This window comes from Aotus nancymaae, unplaced genomic scaffold (assembly GCF_030222135.1).
Source record: "Aotus nancymaae isolate 86718 unplaced genomic scaffold, 86718_ANA_hifiasm-v0.15.2.pri h1tg000108l, whole genome shotgun sequence".
In the NCBI taxonomy this organism is placed as follows: domain Eukaryota; kingdom Metazoa; phylum Chordata; class Mammalia; order Primates; family Aotidae; genus Aotus; species Aotus nancymaae.
Window position 1 is genome coordinate 17,257,573 of NW_026988523.1, and position 21,734 is coordinate 17,279,306.

General features: G+C 38.2%; 2 protein-coding genes across 15 annotated transcripts in view; one reads left to right on the forward strand and one right to left on the reverse strand.

Moving 5' to 3' along the window:
- The window catches only part of TRMT1L (tRNA methyltransferase 1 like), a 39,468-nt gene extending 27,001 nt beyond the window's left edge, over nucleotides 1–12,467 (reverse strand). The window contains exons 1-5 of one of the 3 annotated variants that reach the window (XM_012444473.3): nucleotides 12,353–12,467; nucleotides 7,090–7,200; nucleotides 5,660–5,773; nucleotides 2,456–2,520; nucleotides 718–847 (exon numbers count right to left, since the gene is read on the reverse strand). In XM_012444473.3, the coding sequence (XP_012299896.2) occupies nucleotides 718–847; nucleotides 2,456–2,512 (187 nt within the window). In that variant the 5' untranslated portion in view covers nucleotides 2,513–2,520; nucleotides 5,660–5,773; nucleotides 7,090–7,200; nucleotides 12,353–12,467. Of the gene's footprint in view, nucleotides 1–717; nucleotides 848–2,455; nucleotides 2,521–5,659; nucleotides 5,774–7,089; nucleotides 7,201–11,781; nucleotides 11,800–11,842; nucleotides 12,323–12,352 lie in introns of those variants that run through there. The other 2 variants (XM_012444472.3, XM_012444474.3) reach the window with 2 other exon arrangements.
- A 74-nt stretch (nucleotides 12,468–12,541) lies between these two features.
- Nucleotides 12,542–21,734, forward strand: part of SWT1 (SWT1 RNA endoribonuclease homolog) — an 88,000-nt gene continuing 78,807 nt past the window's right edge. For 2 of the 12 annotated variants that reach the window (XM_064370752.1, XM_012444485.3), the window contains exons 1-3: nucleotides 14,852–14,903; nucleotides 15,909–16,001; nucleotides 20,037–20,117. In XM_064370752.1, the coding sequence (XP_064226822.1) occupies nucleotides 14,871–14,903; nucleotides 15,909–16,001; nucleotides 20,037–20,117 (207 nt within the window). In that variant the 5' untranslated portion in view covers nucleotides 14,852–14,870. Of the gene's footprint in view, nucleotides 12,668–12,961; nucleotides 12,979–14,848; nucleotides 14,904–15,908; nucleotides 16,002–20,036; nucleotides 20,118–21,734 lie in introns of those variants that run through there. The other 10 variants (XM_012444482.3, XM_012444481.3, XM_012444475.3 and 7 more) reach the window with 8 other exon arrangements.

The window sequence follows — 21,734 nt, forward strand, 5'->3', positions numbered from 1 at the left end:
TACATTCAGAATGTTAACTAAATGGCAACTATATCTTTCTTTCTAAAATGCCAAATAATAGTAACTTTCCCTAGCACTGTGTTACATATCCTTTTCTAGCCACTGAAGAGGCACGTCACATATCTCACAATATCAGTCTTTCTCAATCTAGGTTCTGTGAGAAAATTAAGCTTTATAGAAAATAGTTTATTGACTTTTTTTTTTTCAATTCTTAAAGGAATGGTACATAGTGCCATTCTAGACATAGAGGAGAGATGTTATTCATTATATATAATACATACTTCAAGACATTAGTGCTTACTTCTTGAGAAGGGATCTCTAAGTAGTAACAAGCGATTAATGATTTCACATCACTAAGAGTAACAGTCTTTATTTCACTATATCTTTTTTCCAGTGTTTTCCAACAATATATACATGACAGTTATGGTTGTAAAACCTGTCACTAGGAATACAATTCTATAATCTTTCCTTAAAATACCTATATTCACTTGAGTGTCACTTACTTTTTTCTACACCATTTATTAAATATATATGTTGAGAATGTTAAAATGTTTTTGGAGACCTTACCGGAAGAAACCAAAATCTGAAGTAATGGACTAGTCAACTAAACTATTTGGTTAAATCAGCATTATTTTGTCCGCCTGATGTCTGAAAAGAATAACTGGACCATTATTTAAGGATTTACATATTAATATGTTAATGAGATTGCTCACTTACCTGCAATATAACTGGATTTAGTCTCTCCTTTATTCATATGGCGCCTAACATGTCCTAGCATATCAGTCCTTCTGGTGATTGTTGCTGAACAAATGATACAATGATAATGGGCTCCCATTTTACTGGATATCTATCAAACAGAGTATTTAGTTTAAATAAGTTACTAAGACAATAAAGCAGAAGTATAAGTTTGCAAATTTAAGGGTATTAGTGTGTACTGGATTTAATGGTATAGAAGATAATTTTAATTTTGCCTTGTGACTTTGAAAGGATCTTAACTTCCTTACTTGTATTTATATATGCTTTTAAATCTTACTTTACAATAGGCCAGAAGTTTAATTTCCTAGCTTTTCTCATTTATTCCAATCAGAAAATAACTGTATTTTCTATAAGTTGCATTTATAAATCGTGTAATGTTAGGAGTGGTATCCTGGCAAATGTTTAATAACTGTCTCTCCAGGAAAATAAAGCCCTGATTTGTAGTATCTGCAGATTTCTGTGGTATAAATAGTCTGCCATAGCTAATTTCAAGCTACAACTGTCATAGATTTTAAGCTACCAATGTAACATCACTGAATGTGGATTTAGGAAGAGATGTGCAGTATTATACCATTACAGAGCACTGCCACCCAGCAAACATAATAGATGTAAATAACTGTAAGTGCACAGATAATATTAAAATACAGCACAGCAATGATATGAGGTGAACATTTGTTAACTTTGTTTTTTAATATAACTCATTCATTTTTAGGTTTATATAATTTTTAATGGTGGCCATACCAAACAACCAGCTTGAAAGATTTCTGAAAATTTGAGCCAGCTCCAATACCCTGCTAAATATTAGACACATAATTAGAAGTGTAGTTTTCCAAGTAAAGAAGTTCTCACTTCATAATTTCTCATTTAGCTGAGAACAAAAAGACTGCTCCAATGGCTCTTTCCTAGTTTTGATGCCTTTTACTCTTAGTGCTGCTACCTCCTTTTCACTTGGGACCTTACAGCAAATAGAAAATAGTCAAGCACATTACCCTAAGGTTCCCTGTGGTACTGTGATTATCATATTCAAAATATCTTGGACTGGGTTGATGAACAAGGCACTGTTTTGACTACTACTTACAGAACACTTTTTTTTTTCTTAACACTATACTGCTTTTAGTGACTCAAAAGAAAATTTAATAATGAGAACCCATTAACTAATATGCATTCATAGTAGTATCACTAAAAAATTTTATAGTTTGTATTCCACTTAGGTCAAATCAACCCTAAAAATAAACACATGTATTTTTTAAAAAGTTACTAAGATTTCAGAAAGTTTCTTGATTCTAAAAGATTGAACTTAAAAGGAAGGGCATGGGGAAGATGAATGAAATTAAAACATACTAAGATATTTACTAAATCACAGAAATGGAAGGTCCTATTCCATGACCAAAATTTTAAGAGAAAAAAACTACTCTCTAAATTTTCCATTTCAAAATCAGTAAATGAGTTAATTTTCATTTTGAACACAAGGAGCAATTTATCTGACTGAAACTAAAAACTATAAAGTGACAACTTCAATATAACAATTTTTTTCATACATTTCATAGTTTTCCTATTATGATAGTCTAAAAGGACTGATACAGAATTTTAAAGTAAACTACACTGCTGAACATACACATTTTACTTACACAGTAAGTAAAAATTATACTTTCTTTAAAACTGACTAAATTTAAAAAGAAACAATCTAATATCTGTTTACCTGTTCTCCAATAATGTTGGGTTTCACTGGTCGACAAGGTAAGTGACAGATGCACATCCTGTAACCTAGAATGAAAAAAAGGCTGGTTATCATATCACTGTTCATTAAATATTCAATTATCAAAAATTATAAGCAAGTTTTATAAGAATTGGAATTACTCATATATTTGTAATGTCATAATTACTCAAATGAGATTGCTTTGGTTTACACAACTGTTATACATGAGATATATGTGTATGCATACATATATATGTATATATGTCTATATACACAAATATAGAAGGATCCAGGTTTGAACTCTGGTTCAGCCATGACTATCTGTTTTATCTTGCATTAGTCATTTAGTGTCTTTGGGACGCAGCTTTATCATGTATTCTCTGCCACCTTAACTTTTACTTAGGCTTCATCTTTGCTTCATGCTATTAATGTATTTGCCATTATACAGACCCTTCTTCACCTATGATATGGTACTATCTTGGTTCTCTTCCCACCCTTCTTCTTCTTAACAGATCCTCTTCCTTCTCTATGCCCTAAAATGTAGATATTCCATAGGCTTGGATGGCTAAGTGACTTTTTTTCTCATTTTCTTGGCAATTTAAGTGCCTTTCATGATTCCAATTATCTCTCCAGTGGAAAGGAATCCAAAATTATAGCTCTAGCTACTAATTCATTCTTACGAGCCAGATCTCTATTTCCAATTGCCTATTAAGGATATGTAACCGATTATCTAGTCAGCCTCTCCAAACCTACTTGTCAAGACTAAACTGATAATTTATCTTACATCAGGTCTCTTTACTTTTTGAATGATAATGCCTTACAGTTGCTCTTAACTCAAAGCCTGTAAGTCATCTCTAACTCCACTTTTCTTATACCTTAGACCCGATCATTTCTTACTTGTATATGCTGAAGTGCTCCAAGATTTAGTACTGGATGACTTCTTTTCTCCATCAATATGTACTCTTTTAGTTACTTATCTCATCTTATGACTTTAAATACCATCTGTCTTCTGACAACTCCCAAATGCGTATCTTTAGCCCCACATTCTCCCTAAACTCCATATTCATATAACCTACGGGCTACTTGACATCTCCACTTAAATGCATCTCACTCTTTAAATGCCCAAATTTCTGGTTCTGGCCTTCTTTCCCACACCTGGTCCTAATGCACTCTTCTCCAGCTCAGTAAAGGCCAACTCCATTTGTCTACTTGCTCAAGTCCCACACCCAAGCATTCCTGGCTCTTTCTCTCATCCATTCCTTCCGCAGATCTTGTTGCTTCTACCTTCAACATATTGGTCAATTACTTGAATCCTGCTCACCTAGACAAAAACTATCTTATCTTCATCATTTACCAGATCAATAGCATGTGAAAAAACCCAACAGCCTAATATACGTGAGAGAACCACATCCATGAGTAAGTAAAGAAATATCACAAGAAAATATTTAAGAAAAGAGAATAACTTGGAGGAGGTAAACCAAACCTAAAGGCTAAACAATGACCTAAGAAAAAAATATGAAAGATATCCTTTTAATTGAAATGAGACCTTTTTTTTCATAAGAAGTCAGTATGGTTTATCAGACATTATTATATATAATTAAACTTAAAAGACAGGACAGCCCCTAAATTAGTATCTAATTCCCCTTTCCCTAAATAACTAGTGATAATCTTTAGTTGCAGCGTAATTCTGATTTCTTTTATGGGTGTGTTTTACTAGCTGCTTTATCAAGGTTGGTTGAAACTCCAACCATATTTTACAATTTCTGTGTTCACATAATCATATACAAATATAAATGTACAGATGTTTAAGACTGATACTTAGGTTTCTTTTGAGGGTGGGACTTTTTGTTCTATCCAAATGGAATATAAAATCTTCCCTATATATTGCTGTTTTCATCAGTTGTTGACCATGGAAATACTTCTAAGTTAGCTGGTATATATCTAATATACTCATTTCAATGGCTACATAATATTTCATGGTATGTATGTACCATAATTTATTCAACCATCTCTTTTAATTCGAAGTTTTTGTTACTAAGTAAATATTGCAATGAATATCCTAGTACATTTATCCTTGCCTACTGATTTTTCTTTTTAAGAGACAGAGTCTTACTCTGTTGCCCAGGCTAGAGTACAGTGGCACAATTATGGCACTGCAGCCTCAAGCTTCTGGACTCAAGCAATCCTACCACCTGAGCCTCTCCAGTAGTTGGGACTGCAGGAACAAGCCACCTCGTCAGGCTAATTTTTTCACTTTTTATAGAGACAGGGTCTTACTATGTTGCTCAGGCTGATCTTGAACTCATAGCTTCAAGTGATCTTCCTGCCTCGGCCTCTCAAAGTGCTGAGATTAAAGATAAGAGCCTGTAATCTCAGCACTTTGAGAGGTCGAGGTAGGAAGATTACAGGTATGAGCCACTGTGTCCAACCCCAATTCTTTCACTTCTAAGGCACTCCTAGGAGAGGAACTCCCTGGTGGATGGACATGTGTATTTTTAATTTTAAAAGATGTTGTCAGATCTTTTCCCAAAAATGCTATAATAATTTACATAATTCACTATCTCAGAACTTAGGGAAGCCCTTTAACTTGAAAAGTTCTTGTTTTCTGTCCTTCAATTTTATTCTTTTCATGGTGAGTCCTCTTGTTGAACTTATTCCCTCAAACTGTGTCATTTTTATCAGAATTGTAATTGGTATATTTGTTTCTGTTTCCATTTCTCTGAAGCAGAAAAAAGCTATGATTTCTGAATTATCTTGTATCCTATCACCATTCTGAATTCTCTTAACTTTAGTAATTTAAGCTATCAGCAGAAAAAGGAATATTATCTTCTATTTTCCAATATTCATACAAATTATTTTATTTCCTTGTTTTACTACATTAACTACACCTTCAAAAATGTGTGTAAAAGAAAAGGAAAAGGAAAACTTATTAAAACATTGTTCAATAAGCAACATGGACTCCCAGGGCCAGAGTACCCAGTATAGAACAGATGCATAATAAATGTTGGCTGAACTAAACTGTGTCATATAGATCTCTACTGCCTATAAAGCTATATGGTGTTTTAGTACATACATTAGAAATGAGGGCATTAAATCCTTCACATTTTAAACTGAAAATATTTTATATTCATGATAAAATGCCAAAACTGATAAAAAAAATGTTGAATTTCATGTACATTACTTCTTTGCAAGCACAAAAATACTAACCTTCAAATTCAACTGAGACTTTCCAGTGTAAATTCTGGAGGTGACGACGAAGCTTATGGCTATTACAAGCTCTGAATTTTTCCTTAGGGCACAATGGACAAGCCTGTCTGTTGCCTTGAAAAGAAAAAAGAATCAATAAAGCACAGAATATACTAGTTATTAATGTCTAGATTCAGCTACAAAGAGGTTAATGGGGACTCCCCCTTCTACTTCTTAAAGTCTTTCTTAACTTTAGGGAGAAGTCATTATTCTTGACCCAGGAGGTAGTTAACAATAATTGCTGTAGCACACGATCAGCAATTGTTTTTTCACCCTAAAATTTTCCTCTCTATGGACAGCTGATGCATTTGTTGTTACTGGGAACAAAGAAGTTGAAGAAGTGATAAACTGTATGATATCCTTCCAGCCAAAATTTCTGCCACTGAGAGCATCACTCTGTATTTTGGAAAGCTGAAAAGGACAGCAGTTACACTCCCAAAAGGACAGGAGCTGGACAAAGAGCAAAAGTATCTGCTGTAATATCCCGCTACTAAATTGGCAGCAACAAAAACAGTTAACATGTGGAGTTAGAAAAATGGAAGAAGGAAGTGGAAGGAACAGATGGGATCTGATATAACTGCTGTTCTGAGACTAGGGGCATAGTTAGAACCACCCTACCCATTACTGAATTTTCAAGTTTTTCCTTCTTTATTAACATATTCTTAAAAGATTATGTATCATCAAAATGTCTTATTTAATTACAAATATAATGTATCTCAAATAAAAACTTTGATAGTATAGATGAAAGAATTAAATCTCAAATTTAGGTTTAAAGCAATAAAATATACAGCAAGGATCAATAACTCATTTAATAATTTTTTTCTTTTCTTATACCTACACACCTGTCAGCTCATATTAATTTTTAACCCAACAACTATCTTTCACATATAGTACAACACAGCATAGGTACATTTTTATTTTTACACTGCCTACTTCAAAAAACCATGCACTCAGTGATCCTGAGGATGCAAACCAAGCGATAAGGAGAGTAGAGCAGAAAGAGAGGAGTGTGGGACATTGATAACGTGGAACGCTTGTACCAGCCCTAAATTGGAACTTCATTTACACAACAGATCATTAACCTCTTCAGACAATGTTTGTTGGGACCTCTGTTACTTGTAGTCAAATGGAACTCCTAACTTGCCGAATACACAGCCCTTAGACATCCGTGAAATTGTAATTTTCTTGAGGAGCTGTAAAGTAACTTATTTCCATTGCAACTTTGCACATAAACGGTTGCCAATTTCCTGAATAAAAAACTTTATTTTACTACTGTTCTAATTCAATAAGAATAAACAAGTCTACTCTTACCAAACTATTTTCGTGAATGCAAAGATGATAAATTATTAGAAATTAAGAAAAAACAAAACAAAACCCCAAACATGAAATACCTGCATCAAGATTATCTGAGTTCAATGAACTGGCAGAGTCGAAATCTCCTTCAGTTACAAAAGCTAACTTCTCTAGATCAGCAAGCTGCCTTTGAATTGAGATGTGTCTCTCTGAAAAAAAAAATTGAGATTACGCTTTAACAGTTAAGTTCCATTTTTATTGATCACATCGTATAGAAGTTTATTTCCTGTAATACAGTGTTATGGACCTACATGGGGAATACTACCACAACTCAGTTTATAAAGTAACAAGTGTGCTCTAGAATGAAAAGTTGGGGGGAAACCCCATTGTAAAAATTCATAGTTTTAAAATTGTATCTAATTAGTCAAAATAATTCTGTGAAAAATATTTCTATCCTATACAAAATACTGAAGAAGGAAACATAGCCATGTTTTCTATCTTCAAAGAACTTTCAATCAGGTGGGAGAAGGTAATATGTTAACTTCTAACTATCATATGAGATAGGATGAAATGAACACTAGACATAAGGTAACATAATGTAGGCATACAGAAGAAGGAGTAATTAATTCTAACAAGTAACTCTGAGAATGTCTTTATTGAAGTACCATTTGACTGAGACTTAAGGTATGAATAGAATTTCAGTTAAGTAGAGATTTGCTAACTGGCTTCATAAACTGAAGTAACCTCATGAACAAATGTATGTTGTATAAAACATACAACCATGCCACCCCGCTCTTGGTGGAATGTAGTATTTAGGGGGATAGAGTGAGTAGAAATATGTGCAGCCAAAGATGTAGTACAGACCATGGAAAGCATAAATTCTATGCAAGTTAGTCTGGACTTTATTCTTCAGGTAATGGTCTCTTCAGGTTTTTGAGGAAGTGAATTATATGATTTGAATGAGTTTCAGGTTTGGCAGTAATACCAAAGATCAGTAACAGAGAAAATTAGTAATGGGAAGGGACAGAATAGAAGGTACAAAAAGAAGCAACAGAAACGGGATATGAGAAGCAAAGGTGAAGGATAAAATTAAAGATGATTCTAAGATTTTGAGTTTATGTGGTTGAGAATAATGGTACCATGAGGCAAACATGACAGAAGAAACTCTTTGGCAGAAAAGAAGAGGAAAAGAGAAAGGAAAATTTAGTTTTTGACACAGTGTGTTTGATGTAGTACTGGTACAATATTCCAGTATTAAAGTACAATAGGCAGCTGGCAATTTGTTTTTAGAGCTTAGGAGGGATTCTGGAGATACAAATCATAAGTAATATATGTTAGGCAAAACCATGAGAATAAATAAGAAAGCCTAAGAAAAGTGTGAAAAATAGGAGAAAAAGCCAAGACCCAGTCTTACTTAGTTATGACTGATTTCAAACAACTAACAAGACTATGTAAAATTAATTTAAAAATATGATTTATATTTTAATTCTAATGCATTTCAGATTTCTCAGTCATTACATATGTGTCCCACTAAAGCACTTTCAGGTTTCTCAAGCATTATACACTCTTCAAATTAAATGCTTGTAAATTTGGAAATATATGAATAAGTCTAAAATATGTTTGAAGTGTTCTGATTGGAGCGTGTAGGGGATACATCCTTAATGCTGCTGAACCTGCTGATTATTATAGACATCTATAATCTGGTAGTGAGGTATGAGAGATGTAGATATTCCTAAGAAAAATTAAGTAGAAGGAATCAGGAAGGTAGATTCAGAAAATAAATGGTAAGGGGAATCAAGGTAATGCAGAAGCCAAGGGAGAAGAGTCTATAAAAGCAAAACATTCAACACTGAATATCACAAACAGTTGTAGAGATCAAGAAAGCAAGTCTGGTGACCTTTAAGAAAGTAGGTTCAGTGAGGTGTTTGGGAGTAGAAACAAAATTGGAAGGGAAAAGGAAATACAGAAAATTAAATTTTTTTGGAGAAGTCTGACGGTATAAAAAAGGAAATGAATGAGACTGTAACTTGCTTTTTTTCTTTTTAAGTATGGAGAGAACTGAATATATGTGCATTCCAAGGGAAAGGAACAATTACAAAGTCGGGACTGAATATATAAGATTAGGAGAAACTGATAGGTAAAGAGCCCAAGGGGACAGGAGATGGTGGGATAAACAGGGCTAATATTATTAGGTTATACAGTTTAAATCTTGAGACTTTAAAATTCAGTTCTTGGTATTACCACCTTCTTGCCTACTCCTCTCTGAGCTTTACTTCAGTTCATTTGTTTACCCATTTGTATAACTGGTGTCCCTGTTCGCTCCCCCACAAATAAGCAACAGGAAGATAAGGCCTATGCTTTGTTCATCTTCCTGATAGCTAAGGGCCTAATGCCGTAACTTGCAGATAGGAGGCACTAATATTTGTTAAACAAGAATTAAAACAAAAATCATTAGACTTTTTGGATGCAGTAGCACACTGTCAATAATTTTGAAATCTAATTCAGCACTATCAGACATTCCTGCTCAAATTTATTAAAAGGTAATTTTTCATATTTTTATTATTTAGAGATGGGCTCTTGCTCTGTCGCCCAGCCTCCTTGGAATGTAGTGGCTCAATTATAGCTCACTGCAGCCTCAAACTCCTGGGCTCAAGCAATCCTCCTGTCTCAGCCTCCTTAGGAGCTGGGAGTATAGGCTCGTGCCTGGTTATTCACCTAATTTTTAAAGAAGCAACAAACAATATTGGTTAATTTCTTATATCTGATACTGTTCAAATGAGTTATGAGATATAATTTCTATAAACAGTTAAAACCTTTTCATGTTTCATAAAAATCTTTTGCTAGGTCAGACAGTAATATTCTGAAAATGAATCCGTGTGTACAAACTAACCTATTTAATTTGTTAACCATAATGGCTTTTAGCTTCCAGAGTTTAAAGATCTGTGTATGTGAAACAAGATAAATAGCAATCAATAAAGACATGCCTATTGAAATTATTCTAACTATTAAATAGCACAAAATAAGAGAAAGGAGCTTGGTTAAGTTAGAAAACTAAAAGTCCTGTGGTCCACTACTGAAGAAATTCTTTAAGATCTGTCTAAAAGTTCATGATATACCTATAAACATCTCTGAAATCACTTCCTGGTTTAAGATAATACATATCAGACAATCTGTATGCAAGATACTCAATCTGCTTTTTGCAACACACTATTAATCCAGAAGTCAATAGGCAAACCTCTTTTTAAGTCAGATGTCTCCAAGATGCTAGGAAGGTCTTTTTCAACTTCTTCTGTTACTTTTTCCTCAATTTTCAATTCTATTTCAGATAGGCTATCTACATCTTACCTAGTTATGACTGACTTCAAAGGACTAACTAGACCAACTAAAAATAATTTTTAAAATGTGATTAATACATATTTTAGCTCTAATGCATTTCAGACTTCTCAGTCATTACTTAGTTGTCCTATTAATGCATTTTCAGGTTTCCCATACAGTATACATTCCTCAAATTACATATTTGCAAATTTTGGAATTTATAAATAAGTCTTTAAAAACTATGTTTAACATATTTTTGATGGTGGGGAGGTGGAGAAAGCATACATTTCCTAAAGCTGCTGAACCACTTCTGACTAATATAAACAAACACAACCTGGAAGTGAGGTACAAGGCTACTTACTTAAGAGAGTGCAACCTCCTCAGTTCCCCATGCCTCCCCTATCCCTGCCTACCCACTGTAGTTGAAGAAATAGCTGGCCTTATTTTGCACCTACAAGCTCTGATCATATATGATGAGGACGGGCTTACCTGAAGCATCCTGACTTTTGTCTTTCCTGTGATTAGCCCTACTCTGAAATCTGTAACAATTTGTATATTGTTTCAAAACTGCAAAATAATCCTATCTATAACTATCCAATGTTTTATAAATATTAAACTCAAAACTGGCCTAGAAGTAGGAAAAAATAATGAATTAAAGATCATTTTAAGTTACAATTCAGAAAGCATATAAAGGTCACTTAATGACCACAAACTAACTTGTTAAAAGAACTTACGATAAGTTTTTCTTAGACCTTACATTTTAAAATGTTAGATCGTTAAGAAAGTGTTACTCATCAATCATCTTATAAATTCCTATAAGGTTCAAAAAACCACCACTTAGAAAACATGCAGGCACATTCAGAAGCACAATAATATGGGCCATTAATTCTCAACAGTCTATTTCTGATGGAATGGAGTACAAAACTCAATTGGTATTTATGTATGGGGAAAAACATCCATAAATTTAGTCGTTTCTTTCCTAAACTACTACTCAGCCTCAAATACTCTTTGGAAGCAAGCTGCTGGGGGAAAAAACTGAAATGAGAAAAACTCATCTCCTTGTGTATGTCGAAGCAGCAAAGCTAGTTGACAGTAATGGTTTACAAATGTTGGCAGCTTAGTATCTACTATTGTAAACAGGTTGCCTCGGTTACTATGTCACATTTGAAATAACTTAGTTAACCATGGCAGACTGGGCTGAGGGAAACTCCCAAATTATATGTAACTTCCTATTTTTGTACCTTACAAAGATTCTCTTTTACGAAAAAGCCCTTAACCTCATTATTTTCTTCTATCTGCAGCATTCCTGCCCTCCGCATATCCTTCACCGTGACATTCTCGAGGCTTATGGAGATGCCGTCTCCCATTCTGTACCCCTGCTTTAGCCACTACACGGGCCCCTCTTCCCTTCCCCCATTTCCCTAAACCTGCCTTCCCCCATAAAAACCATCCCGGTGAAGAAGGGCCTCCCCTACTTTCCAGCAAGGCGCACTTTCTCTCTTCTGCGGCAGAAAGATCTGGGCCTCCTGCACTTACTGCTTTTAGCCTCCTCAGGGGCAGAGGCTAGGGACGGGGACAGGGCCGGAGCCTGGGCCAGGGCAGGGGCTAGGGCTGGAGCCGAGGCCGGAGTCGGAGCCGAGTCCAGAGCCGAATCCGGGGCCGGAGCTGGGGTCCCAGCCGAGTCCGGGGCCGGGGTCGGGACCTGGACGTGGGCCACCTCCACCTCCTCCTTCTCCAGGGGCAGCAGCTCCTCCTCCGCCATATTCTCCATAGTTACCGCCTCTGTGCCAGGCCCGCCCGGGGACCCGGAGTGGGGGGGGCTCACGGCGGGGTCAGAGAACTGACGTGAATGCCCACAGGGCTGGATGCAAGGAGTGGGGAAGCAAGTGGGGAGGGCGGGATGCGTGCAACAGACAAAAGATGAAGAACCAGTGACCAATTCCTGTTATTAGAAAATAGAAAGCCAGAGGCAGCGATTCCAGATCCCCGTCCGCTCCCTTTTCCCCGAGGCGTTACGACGCCACCACAAAGTGCGCAGAAGCGTACTGGGGACGGCGTCCAATTGGATAAGAGGGTTCGGTTTCCACGGTGCTTCTCCGTCTGACTGGCCCACCACCGAAACGAACCAAGACTACAGCACCCAGGGTGCACTGCACCGCCTGGGGCGGGGCCGGCGTGTCAAGCCTTGGAGGAAGTAAAGGCAAATTTAAGCCAACGCTGCGCAGCGTTCGGTTGGGTAGTCTGGATCCGGGCGCAGAACTACGTTTCCCAGCGGGCATAGGGTTGGTGGGGCGGGGTGGAGCGGGGGTCGTCTCCCTTGGCCTGGGCCTTCGGAGTTGCTACCGCCGCGGCGCTGGTAAGGTAGGAACTGAAGGGTGCGTTGACGTTTTACTGGTCAGGTTCCCTCTCGTCCCCCGCCCCCAGTATTCTGGCAGGCGGGCGGCTGGCCGGACTGGGGACTCTGGAGTCCCTCGGACCTGGGCGGGGCGACTCTGTGGGCGGATCCGGGGACTAGCCAGCTCTGTGGAGGGGGTGGTTCTGGCCCGGCTTGCCTCCGGGGCTGCCTCTTGCCCTCTGTTAGGGTCTGGTCGGTTCGTGAAGAGCCTGCGGGCCGCGGCGGTTTGCTAGCAGCCGACGAGCTTGCCTGTTTATCCAGCTGACTTGGAATTAGGGTCTGTTCTTCATTTCGCACCCTCACCTACACCGTGACCCGAACGCTCTTTTCCTTTGTTTTTATTTTTGCTCCAGTCTTCATGTTGCCAGTATCAGCAGTTCTGCAGTGTGGCCAGTGGATAGAAATTAGTTGTTTTTCTCTATTTTGCATTGTTTTTAGGTTTTTAATAACCAGAGCTCAGAGTGGGTAGAGCTTCGGGGCATTTGATTTTGACGCGTTTCAGATCCCCGAAGCATATGCTAGTGAGTCTCCTGTCTCCCGCACTTCCCTCCCCTTCACTCGTTGGGGCTTCTTGGCGTTCGAGCCTCTCTTGTTCTTTTCTTCACCCTACTCCCACCCCCACCCTCGATAAATCCACTGGGACAGGCAGGAGAAAAACTTGAGCTTTCTGGATGCCCTGCTTGGGCTTGGTCCGAACTAGGCAGCAGGGAAGAAGAGGGAAGCCCAATTTAGTCTCGAGAACAACGCTTCCATTTCGCTTTTCTTAGTTAATGAGGTTGATAAATGCCTATCTTCTTAGTCTATTTGTTTTCTACTTGTTTCAGAACCCCAGAGAAGACACCATGATTATTTGGCACTTTGAAGCTCTAACTGGAAGTTAACTCCTCCCCCTATAGTTAAGAAGTATATCTGGAGGGGTGTGTGTGTGTGTGTGTGTGTGTGTGTATGTGTGTATGTATGTATGTGTGTTTAATTTCTCCCAGTTTAATGGAAACAGATTATCCCCGTGAAGCTTCTGTGAGTTATGGTCCTAAATCCCTTTTAGTGACTGTCCTTCACGGCTTCTATCTAGTATTCCTGGATGTATAGTTGACTCATGGCTCAACAGTCAATTAAAAATGGGATAACACTGATTATAACTTATAGAAATGCTAACTATATCTGTGCATCATCCAATAATTATTGTTTTTTCTTTTTTTTCTGTCGTTTATTATGATTTTTTATTTCTAAATGACTAGATGGTTAACTGAAAGCTAGATTCAGTATGTTAATGTTATTTAATACCAGCTGGAAACCAGAAGATAAAAAGGGTTAGATTTTAGTATGTGGATTATGTAGGAATTTTTTAAAGAGTTTTTAAGCATGGTCTCTGCTTGTAAGACATCCTAAAGAAGGAATCTTCAGTGTATTATATTAAAGAAATAATGTTATTCATCTATTATTGCTGCGTAAATTTTACCAAAACATAGTAGCTTAAAACAACAATAAACATTTATTACTCCGCAGTTTCTGTGGGTCAGGAACTCAGATATGACTTTCTGGGTTGGTCTGGCTTTGGGTCTCATGAGGTTGCAGTGAAGATATGTGCCAGGGCTGCTGTCATGTCACTTGATTAGGGGTGAAGTATCATCAGCTTCAAAAGTACCCCACTCAAATGCCTGGCTGTTTAGTTGGTCCTGGTTGTTGGCAAGAGGCCAATAGTTCTTCCCTTGTGAGCCTTTCAATGGGTTGTTTGTCCTCATGACGTGGTGGCCAGCTTTCCCTAGAGTGAGCAGTCCGAGACAGAACAAGGCAGAAGTCATGATGTCTTATATGATTTAGCCACATACCACCATGTAGCAATATTTTATTGGTTACACAGGTCAGCCCTATTGATTGTGGTAGGGGATTACATAAGTGTGTGATTACCGTGCGGCAGGAATCATCAGGAGCCGTCTTGAAACTGGCCAGCACAGGAAGTCTCCCCTCCTTTAGTTGGTGTTTTGATTTGCATAAAACCAATAGGAATTTCACACTAGTATGAATGTAGAAACATTTGTTGGAATAAACATAAACATAAATGTTTTTCTGGGTTAGTCCACAATACCGTCATCCATTAATAGTATTGACTTGGTCCATAGCAGGGCTGGAAAAGTGAGACTGGGATGGGAAGTGGACAGAGGAACTACAATGAACAAATTTGAAGTGGTTCAGAATGAAAGGGTTAGTATTCCAAGGAAGAAGAATTCGCTTATTTATTCACTCAGTAGGCATTCATGAGCACCTTCTAAGTTTTCAATACAGCATACTCAAGGAGCTCAGGGTCTAGTAGAAAGACAACCTTGCAAGCAAGTATGTATGTAGAACTTGGTTACCAACCTATGCAAGGTGTGTGTGTGTGTGTGTGTGTGTGTATTTTTTTTTTTTTTTAAGACAGAGTTTCACACTTGTCACCCAGGCTGGAGTGCAGTGGTGCGATCTCTGCTCACAACAACCTCTGCCTCCCGGGTTCAAGTGATTCTCCTGCCTCAGCCTCCCGAGTAGCTGGGATTACAGGCATACACCACCACACCTGGCTAATTTTGTATTTTTAGTAGAGATAAGGTTTGCCAGCCTGGTAATCATCATGTTGGCCAGCCTGGTCTCAGACTCCTGACCTCAGGTGATCTGCCTGCCTCGGCCTCCCAATGTGCTGGGATTACAGGCATGAGCCACCATGCCCGGTCCCAAGAAGTATTTTACATCCATTGTTGAGTACCTCAAAAACTCAACTCTCTGGGTTAGGTTATCTATTTTATGTGTAATGACACCAAGACTCAAAAAAAAAAATGTCAAAATCTCGTTCACTGAATGACTGAAGGTGTTTCGGGAAAATGAAACTTATGACTGGCTAATTGGCTTTGAAGTGTAGGTGGTGCAGAATATAGCAGTCCTAGAGGCAATTGAAAATGGTGATCTGATGCTTAAGTGAGAAGTCAGGGATCAAGGCATGGTTTGAGACTCATTCCTGGAAAGGTGATAGATAAAGCTGAAGGAGAGGAATAGGTAATTTTGAAGAATGTAAGTGAAGAAAGGTGAAACAGTGAGAGAATCTTGTCTTCTTAGCAATGGTTAAAAAATAGTAATCATTTTGTAAAACTCCAATTTTTATATAACTGAAAGAAGATGAATTTCTATTTTATTTTTTACTGCAAAAAACACATCATGCATTTTTAATGTTTATTTTAGCTTTTCAGGATGTCTAGCAAAGAATCCCATGGGAAAAAAGAGACATCTCAGAGGAAAGACACCACCACCTCATCACACAATTTTGATGAAAAAGTAAGAATTTTGATTTACTTACCTAGAGATACCTTTCTTTTTTTTTTTTTTGAGATGGAGTCTCGCTCTGTCACCAGGCTGGAGTGCAGTGGTGCGATCTTGGCTTACTGCAACCTCTGCCTCCTGGGTTCAAGCAATTCTAATGCCTCAGCCTCCCAAGTAGCTGGGATTACAGGCATGTACCACCATACCCAGCTAATTTTTGTATTTTTAGTAGAGACAAGGTTTCACCATGTTGGCCAGGATGGATTAGATCTCCTGACCTTGTGATCCATCCGCCTCGGCCTCCCAAAGTGCTGGGATTACAGATGTGAGCCACTGTGCCCGGCCAATACCTTTCTTTTTTAACAATAATGAAAAGAATACACCTTACTATTATAATGATTTATGTAAATATTTTGTTTTCTGCCCAGCTGATCCAGGAAAAGTCATTTGCTTTTCCTGTTTTTTATTTGCATTGCTTTATTTATTCCTCACAACTCTATGAGGTGGGTACTATTATTCCAATTACACAGATGAAGAAACTGAGGCTTAGAAAGTAGTTATGTAGAGGTAAGTCGTTTGCCTAGGCATTCCTGGCCTCAATCCTAAGCCCCCTAAATAGCAATAACTCACCTCTGAACCATTTTCCATGTTTTCTCCTTTATTCAGTTTCTTCAACATTGGCTAGGATTGCATTCTCATCAATCAGAATGGCCAGCACTATGTGGGTGAGGCTAATAGTGGGGAAGACATACTTACCATATCTTTATTTTCTCAGAAACTACCTTAAGAAGTGTTTTGGGGCTGAGTGTGGTGGCTCAGACCTGTAATCTCAGCACTTTGGGAGGCTGACAGAAGGATCACTTGATAACAGGAATTTAGGACCAGCCTAGCAGCATGGTGAAACTCCGTCTCTACCAAAAAAAGAAACAAAAAAACAAAAACCCAGGCATGATGGTGTGCACCTGTGCTACTCAGGAAGCTGAGGTGGGAGGAGGATTGAGGTGGGAGGATCCTTGAGCCAAGGAGATCGAGGCTGAAGTAAACTATGTTCTCATCACTGCACTCCAGCCTGGGTGACAGACTAAGATTCTGTCTCAAAAAAGAAAAAAAGAAGTACTGTTTTGGTAGATGAAGTTTAGGACATCTCGTTAATTGAGCTGGGTATTATCTCCAGGAAGCCAGACTGCAGAACAAACAACCAACCATGTGATCAGTTTTAGTATATGCTCTCTGAACAGCCTGATAGTTGATCATCAGAATTAGACAGTGTTTATGCTGTGTTACTGTTCAAGATGACAGACTAATCTGGCAAAGGTGAATATTCACAAAATAAGGTGATTTCTATGGTAGCAGGTTAGTTGATAAGACTTTTTCATGACCTGGATGAAGTTCTAGATAGTGTACTTTTTGGTGTTTGTTCCTTGCCTGCTTATTAACTTTCTGATTACCAATCTGGCCTTACAGGTATAGTGATAGTTGGAAAGGTAACGCTGAAGCATGGCCATCCAGTACTCTGTAATTTATATAGTTCTCCTCCTCATTTGCCATTATTAATTGGTATGCTGTTTGCAATTAACCCCTCATTCCCTCTTAAACCTACTCTAACAGACTTTTTCTTGCCATCACTCCTATAGCAGCGGCTTCTATCTTGCTAAATCCATTGGTCATTTCTAAGATCTCATTTGACTTGGCATATCAGCAGTATTTGATACAGCTGATTACACCTTCTCAAAACACTTTCACGAAGGTTTTTGTTTTTTGTTGAGTAGGTCTCAACAGTGAGCTTAAGATATTCGGTAAATCAAGCTGTAAACACATGTGCTGTCAACCAGGCTCTGTTGTTTCATTTCTAGAGCACAGGCAGAGCAGATTTAACATCATTCTTAAGGTACCTAGGATTTTCTGAATGGTAAATTTTAAGTATTGGCTTCAGCTGAAAGTCACTAACTGCATTAGCCCCTAACCAGAGTCAGCTTGTCCTTTGAAACCAGGCATTGACTTCTCTCTAACTGTGAAAAGTCCTAGATGGCATCATCTTTCATTATAAGACTGTTTGTCTATGTTGAAAATCTGTTGTTTAGTGTAGCAGCCATCTTCATCAATAATATCAACTGGATTTTCTGTAGCTTCTACATTAGCACTTGCTGTTTCACCTTAAACTTTTGTATTACAGAGATGGCTTCATTCCTTAAACCTCGTAAACCAACCTCTGCTAGCTTCCAACTTTTCTTATGAGGCTTCCTCACATCTGTCAGCTTTCATGGAATTCAAGAGAGTTAGGGCCTAGCTCTGGATTAGGCTTTGGCTAAAGGGAACACTGTGGCTGGTTTGATTTTCTATCCAGACCACTCAAAACTTGCCCAATATCAGTAATGGGGCTGTTTTGCTATCTTACCATTTATGTGTTCACTGGACTAGTGCTTTTAATTTCCTTCATTAATTTTTCTTTTGCATTCAGAACTTGTCTAATTGTTTGGCACAAGACTAGCTTTCATTCTATGTTGGCTTTTGACATGCCTTCCTCAGTAAAGTGAGAGACTTATAATTCTTCCTTTCACTTGAACACTTAGAGGCCATTGTTGGGTTATTAATAAGCTTAATTTCAAGATTCTTGTGTCTCAGGGAATAGGGAGGCCTGAGGAGACTGGGGAATGGGTGACTGGTGAAACGGAACACACACAACATTTATCAGTGAAGTTTGCTGTCTCATATGGGCAGTTTGGTGCCCCAAAGCAACTACAATAATAACATTAAAGGTCATTGAGCACAGGTCCCATAGCAATGTAACAACAATGACAACATTTGAAATATTGTGAGAATTACTAAAGTGTGACACAGAGACATGAGGTGAGCACATACTGTTGGAAAAATGGTGCTAATAGACTTGCCATAAACCTTCAGTTTCTAAATATTGCAGTTATCTATGAAGTACAATAAAGCAAGGCACAATAAAATGAGGTATACTGGTGTTCAGAGTCTGACAACCTCCTCCACTGCTAGGACCATAATCCAAGCACCTTGTTTTCCTACATTGTTACAGTAGTTTCCAAATTGACTTCCCTGCTTCTGCATTTGCTTCCTTATAGTCTGTTCTCAGCACACTAGCCAATGTGGTCCTATTAAAGTATAAGTCCAGTCATGTTACTCCTCAGCTAAACACTTTCCAGTGGTTTTCCACTTCATCCGGCGTAAAAGCCAAAATCCTTACCGTGGTTGACAATGCCACCTACTCTCCCTATCCCATCCCCCTGACACTTTCCTGACATTGTCCCCTTTACTCCATGGCTTCCTTGCTGTTCCAACAAGCCAGGCATGTTTCTGCCTCTGTGGCTTTGTCCTTACTGGCATTTCCTTTGAATTGAAAAACTCCCTCTATATTCTAATGGTTTGTGTCTTCACTTCATTTAGGTCCCCATTCAGATGTCAACTTGTAAGTGGGGTCTGACTACTCCATTTAAAATGGCAAATCTCCCCACTCCTGATTTTCACCCCTTTCTGTTTCCTTTCTCTGCTTTTTTTTCCCCATAGCATCATCTGACACACTAAATATATTACTTTTTTATTTGTAAATTCCTGTACTAGATTTTGACCTTCGTGAAGGTAGGAACTGTTATTATTTTTTTTTATTCATCTCTCTCCACTGTCTAGAATGTCTTTGGTACATGGTAGGTACTTCAAACAAACTTGTCCTAGGTCTGTCGAATTCAGAATCCACTGAAAAATAAGTGGATGTGTGGTTTTGCTTTGTAGAAGACTGAATCTCACCATGGCAATGCCACCTCACAATGACCTTATCTGAGCTGTCAGCTGGCTTCCTGCTCTGACACCTGTATCTTTTCTCATCTCTGTTTCGTGAGCATTTAGAAGTTCTGATTTCTAGTTGAATCTCCTTCTTTTTACCAAAGTTTGTGTATCTGTAAACATTCGTCTCCACCGAAGTTCATTATTGAATGGAAATGTTGATTCGTAATACTAGTGATGTAATAGTTCTGTTTATACTGTGCTTCGTTTTGTGCTTTTTAAAATTCATTTTCTTTATGGCATTTTTAGGACAAGAAAGAGAGAGAAACCTCAGCAAGTTCTACTTGTTCATCTTCTATAAGATCAGGTTCATCAGAAAAGAGAAAACTGGTAAGTGTTTAGATACCGTAGCTGACTAAAAGTTATTTATACTAAAGTTTTAATTGACAGAGAGTTTGTGATGTAAATACTTCCGATGACTTTTTGATAGCGAGTAGAAAGTTAATGTTTGTTGTTTTCTTTCTTCTGTACACCAAACCATTTATCAGGTTTTTTATTTCTTGTACTGTTAGGCCCTACCATGTGGGATTAGACAACGCAGCTCTAAATTTAGACAGTTTTTAAATCTTCTCACATATATGGTTATATTTGTCTTCTTTTTTTTTTTTTTTTTTTTGAGACAGAGTCTTGCTCTGTTGCCCAGGCTAGAGTGCAGTAGTGCACTCTCCACCTCCAGTGTTCAAGTGATTCTGCCTCAGTTCACTGCTCCCTCCACCTCCCGTGTTCAAGCGATTCTCCTGCCTCAGGCCCCGAGTAGCTGGGATTACAGGAGCACACCACCAGGCCAGGCTAATTTTTGTATTTTTAGTAGAGACGGGGTTTTACCTTGTTGGCCAGGATGGTCTCAAACTCCTGACCTCAAGTGATCCACCCGCCTCATCCTCCCAAAAGTTGTATTTGTCTCCTTTTGAGGTAGCCAAGGCAGATGCATTGTTTGCATTTTCAGATTCAGAAATTGAAATCTAGAAGGTTAAGTGACTTTTCAAAGGCCACAAAACTGTGTACAGCAACAGAGCCACGTCCAGAGTTATTTCCACTATCATACAAATAATTAGCAACAGTGACAGCAGGTTAAACACATTAAGCTAATCCATAGGCGAGTGGTAAAAGTACTTACCACATTCAAGTTGAAGTTATGTACACATCCAGGATAGCTACATAGTGGGTATATAAGATGAGGTAATGAAAGTTCCAGGGGTGCAGAATTGTGTTTTTAAGAATTTACTTCCGGCCGGGCGCGGTGGCTCAAGCCTGTAATCCCAGCACTTTGGGAGGCCGAGGCGGGTGGATCACGAGGTCAAGAGATCGAGACCATCCTGGTCGACATGGTGAAACCCCGTCTCTACTAATACAAAAAATTAGCTGGGCACGGTGGCGCGTGCCTGTAATCCCAGCTACTCAGGAGGCTGAGGCAGGAGAATTGCCTGAACCCAGGAGGCGGAGGTTGCGGTGAGCCGAGATCGCGCCATTGCACTCCAGCCTGGGTATCAAGAGCGAAACTCCGTCTCAAAAAAAAAAAAAAAAAAAAAAAAAAAAAAAAAAAAAAAAGAATTTACTTCCTTGTTTTCATATAATTAAGCTGCTATTTCTCTTTATTTTTGCAATATTAACCTTCTTAAAACACTAGGTTCATCCCATTTCTCCTCTGCTGAAAATCTCTACTCACTACTCATTCAGGGCTCTCTTAAATTTGTTCATACCTTAACTATCCAGTTTTCTTTCTTTCTTTTTTTTTTCCCCCTTCTTCCTTGAAAGAGGCCCTCTGCCTTTAGCTAGGCTGGTTTATTTTCTTTCTGCTGAATTTATACCAGTTATCCTCAGCTTCTTAGAATGCCTTCTTTTACCCATCTTTCAAGCTTTATTATTTATGATTATTATTTTGTCCACCTGTTTTCCTAGGTACCTTTCCTCTTTAGGTGGTTGATATTTTGAACTGTTTTAGCACTT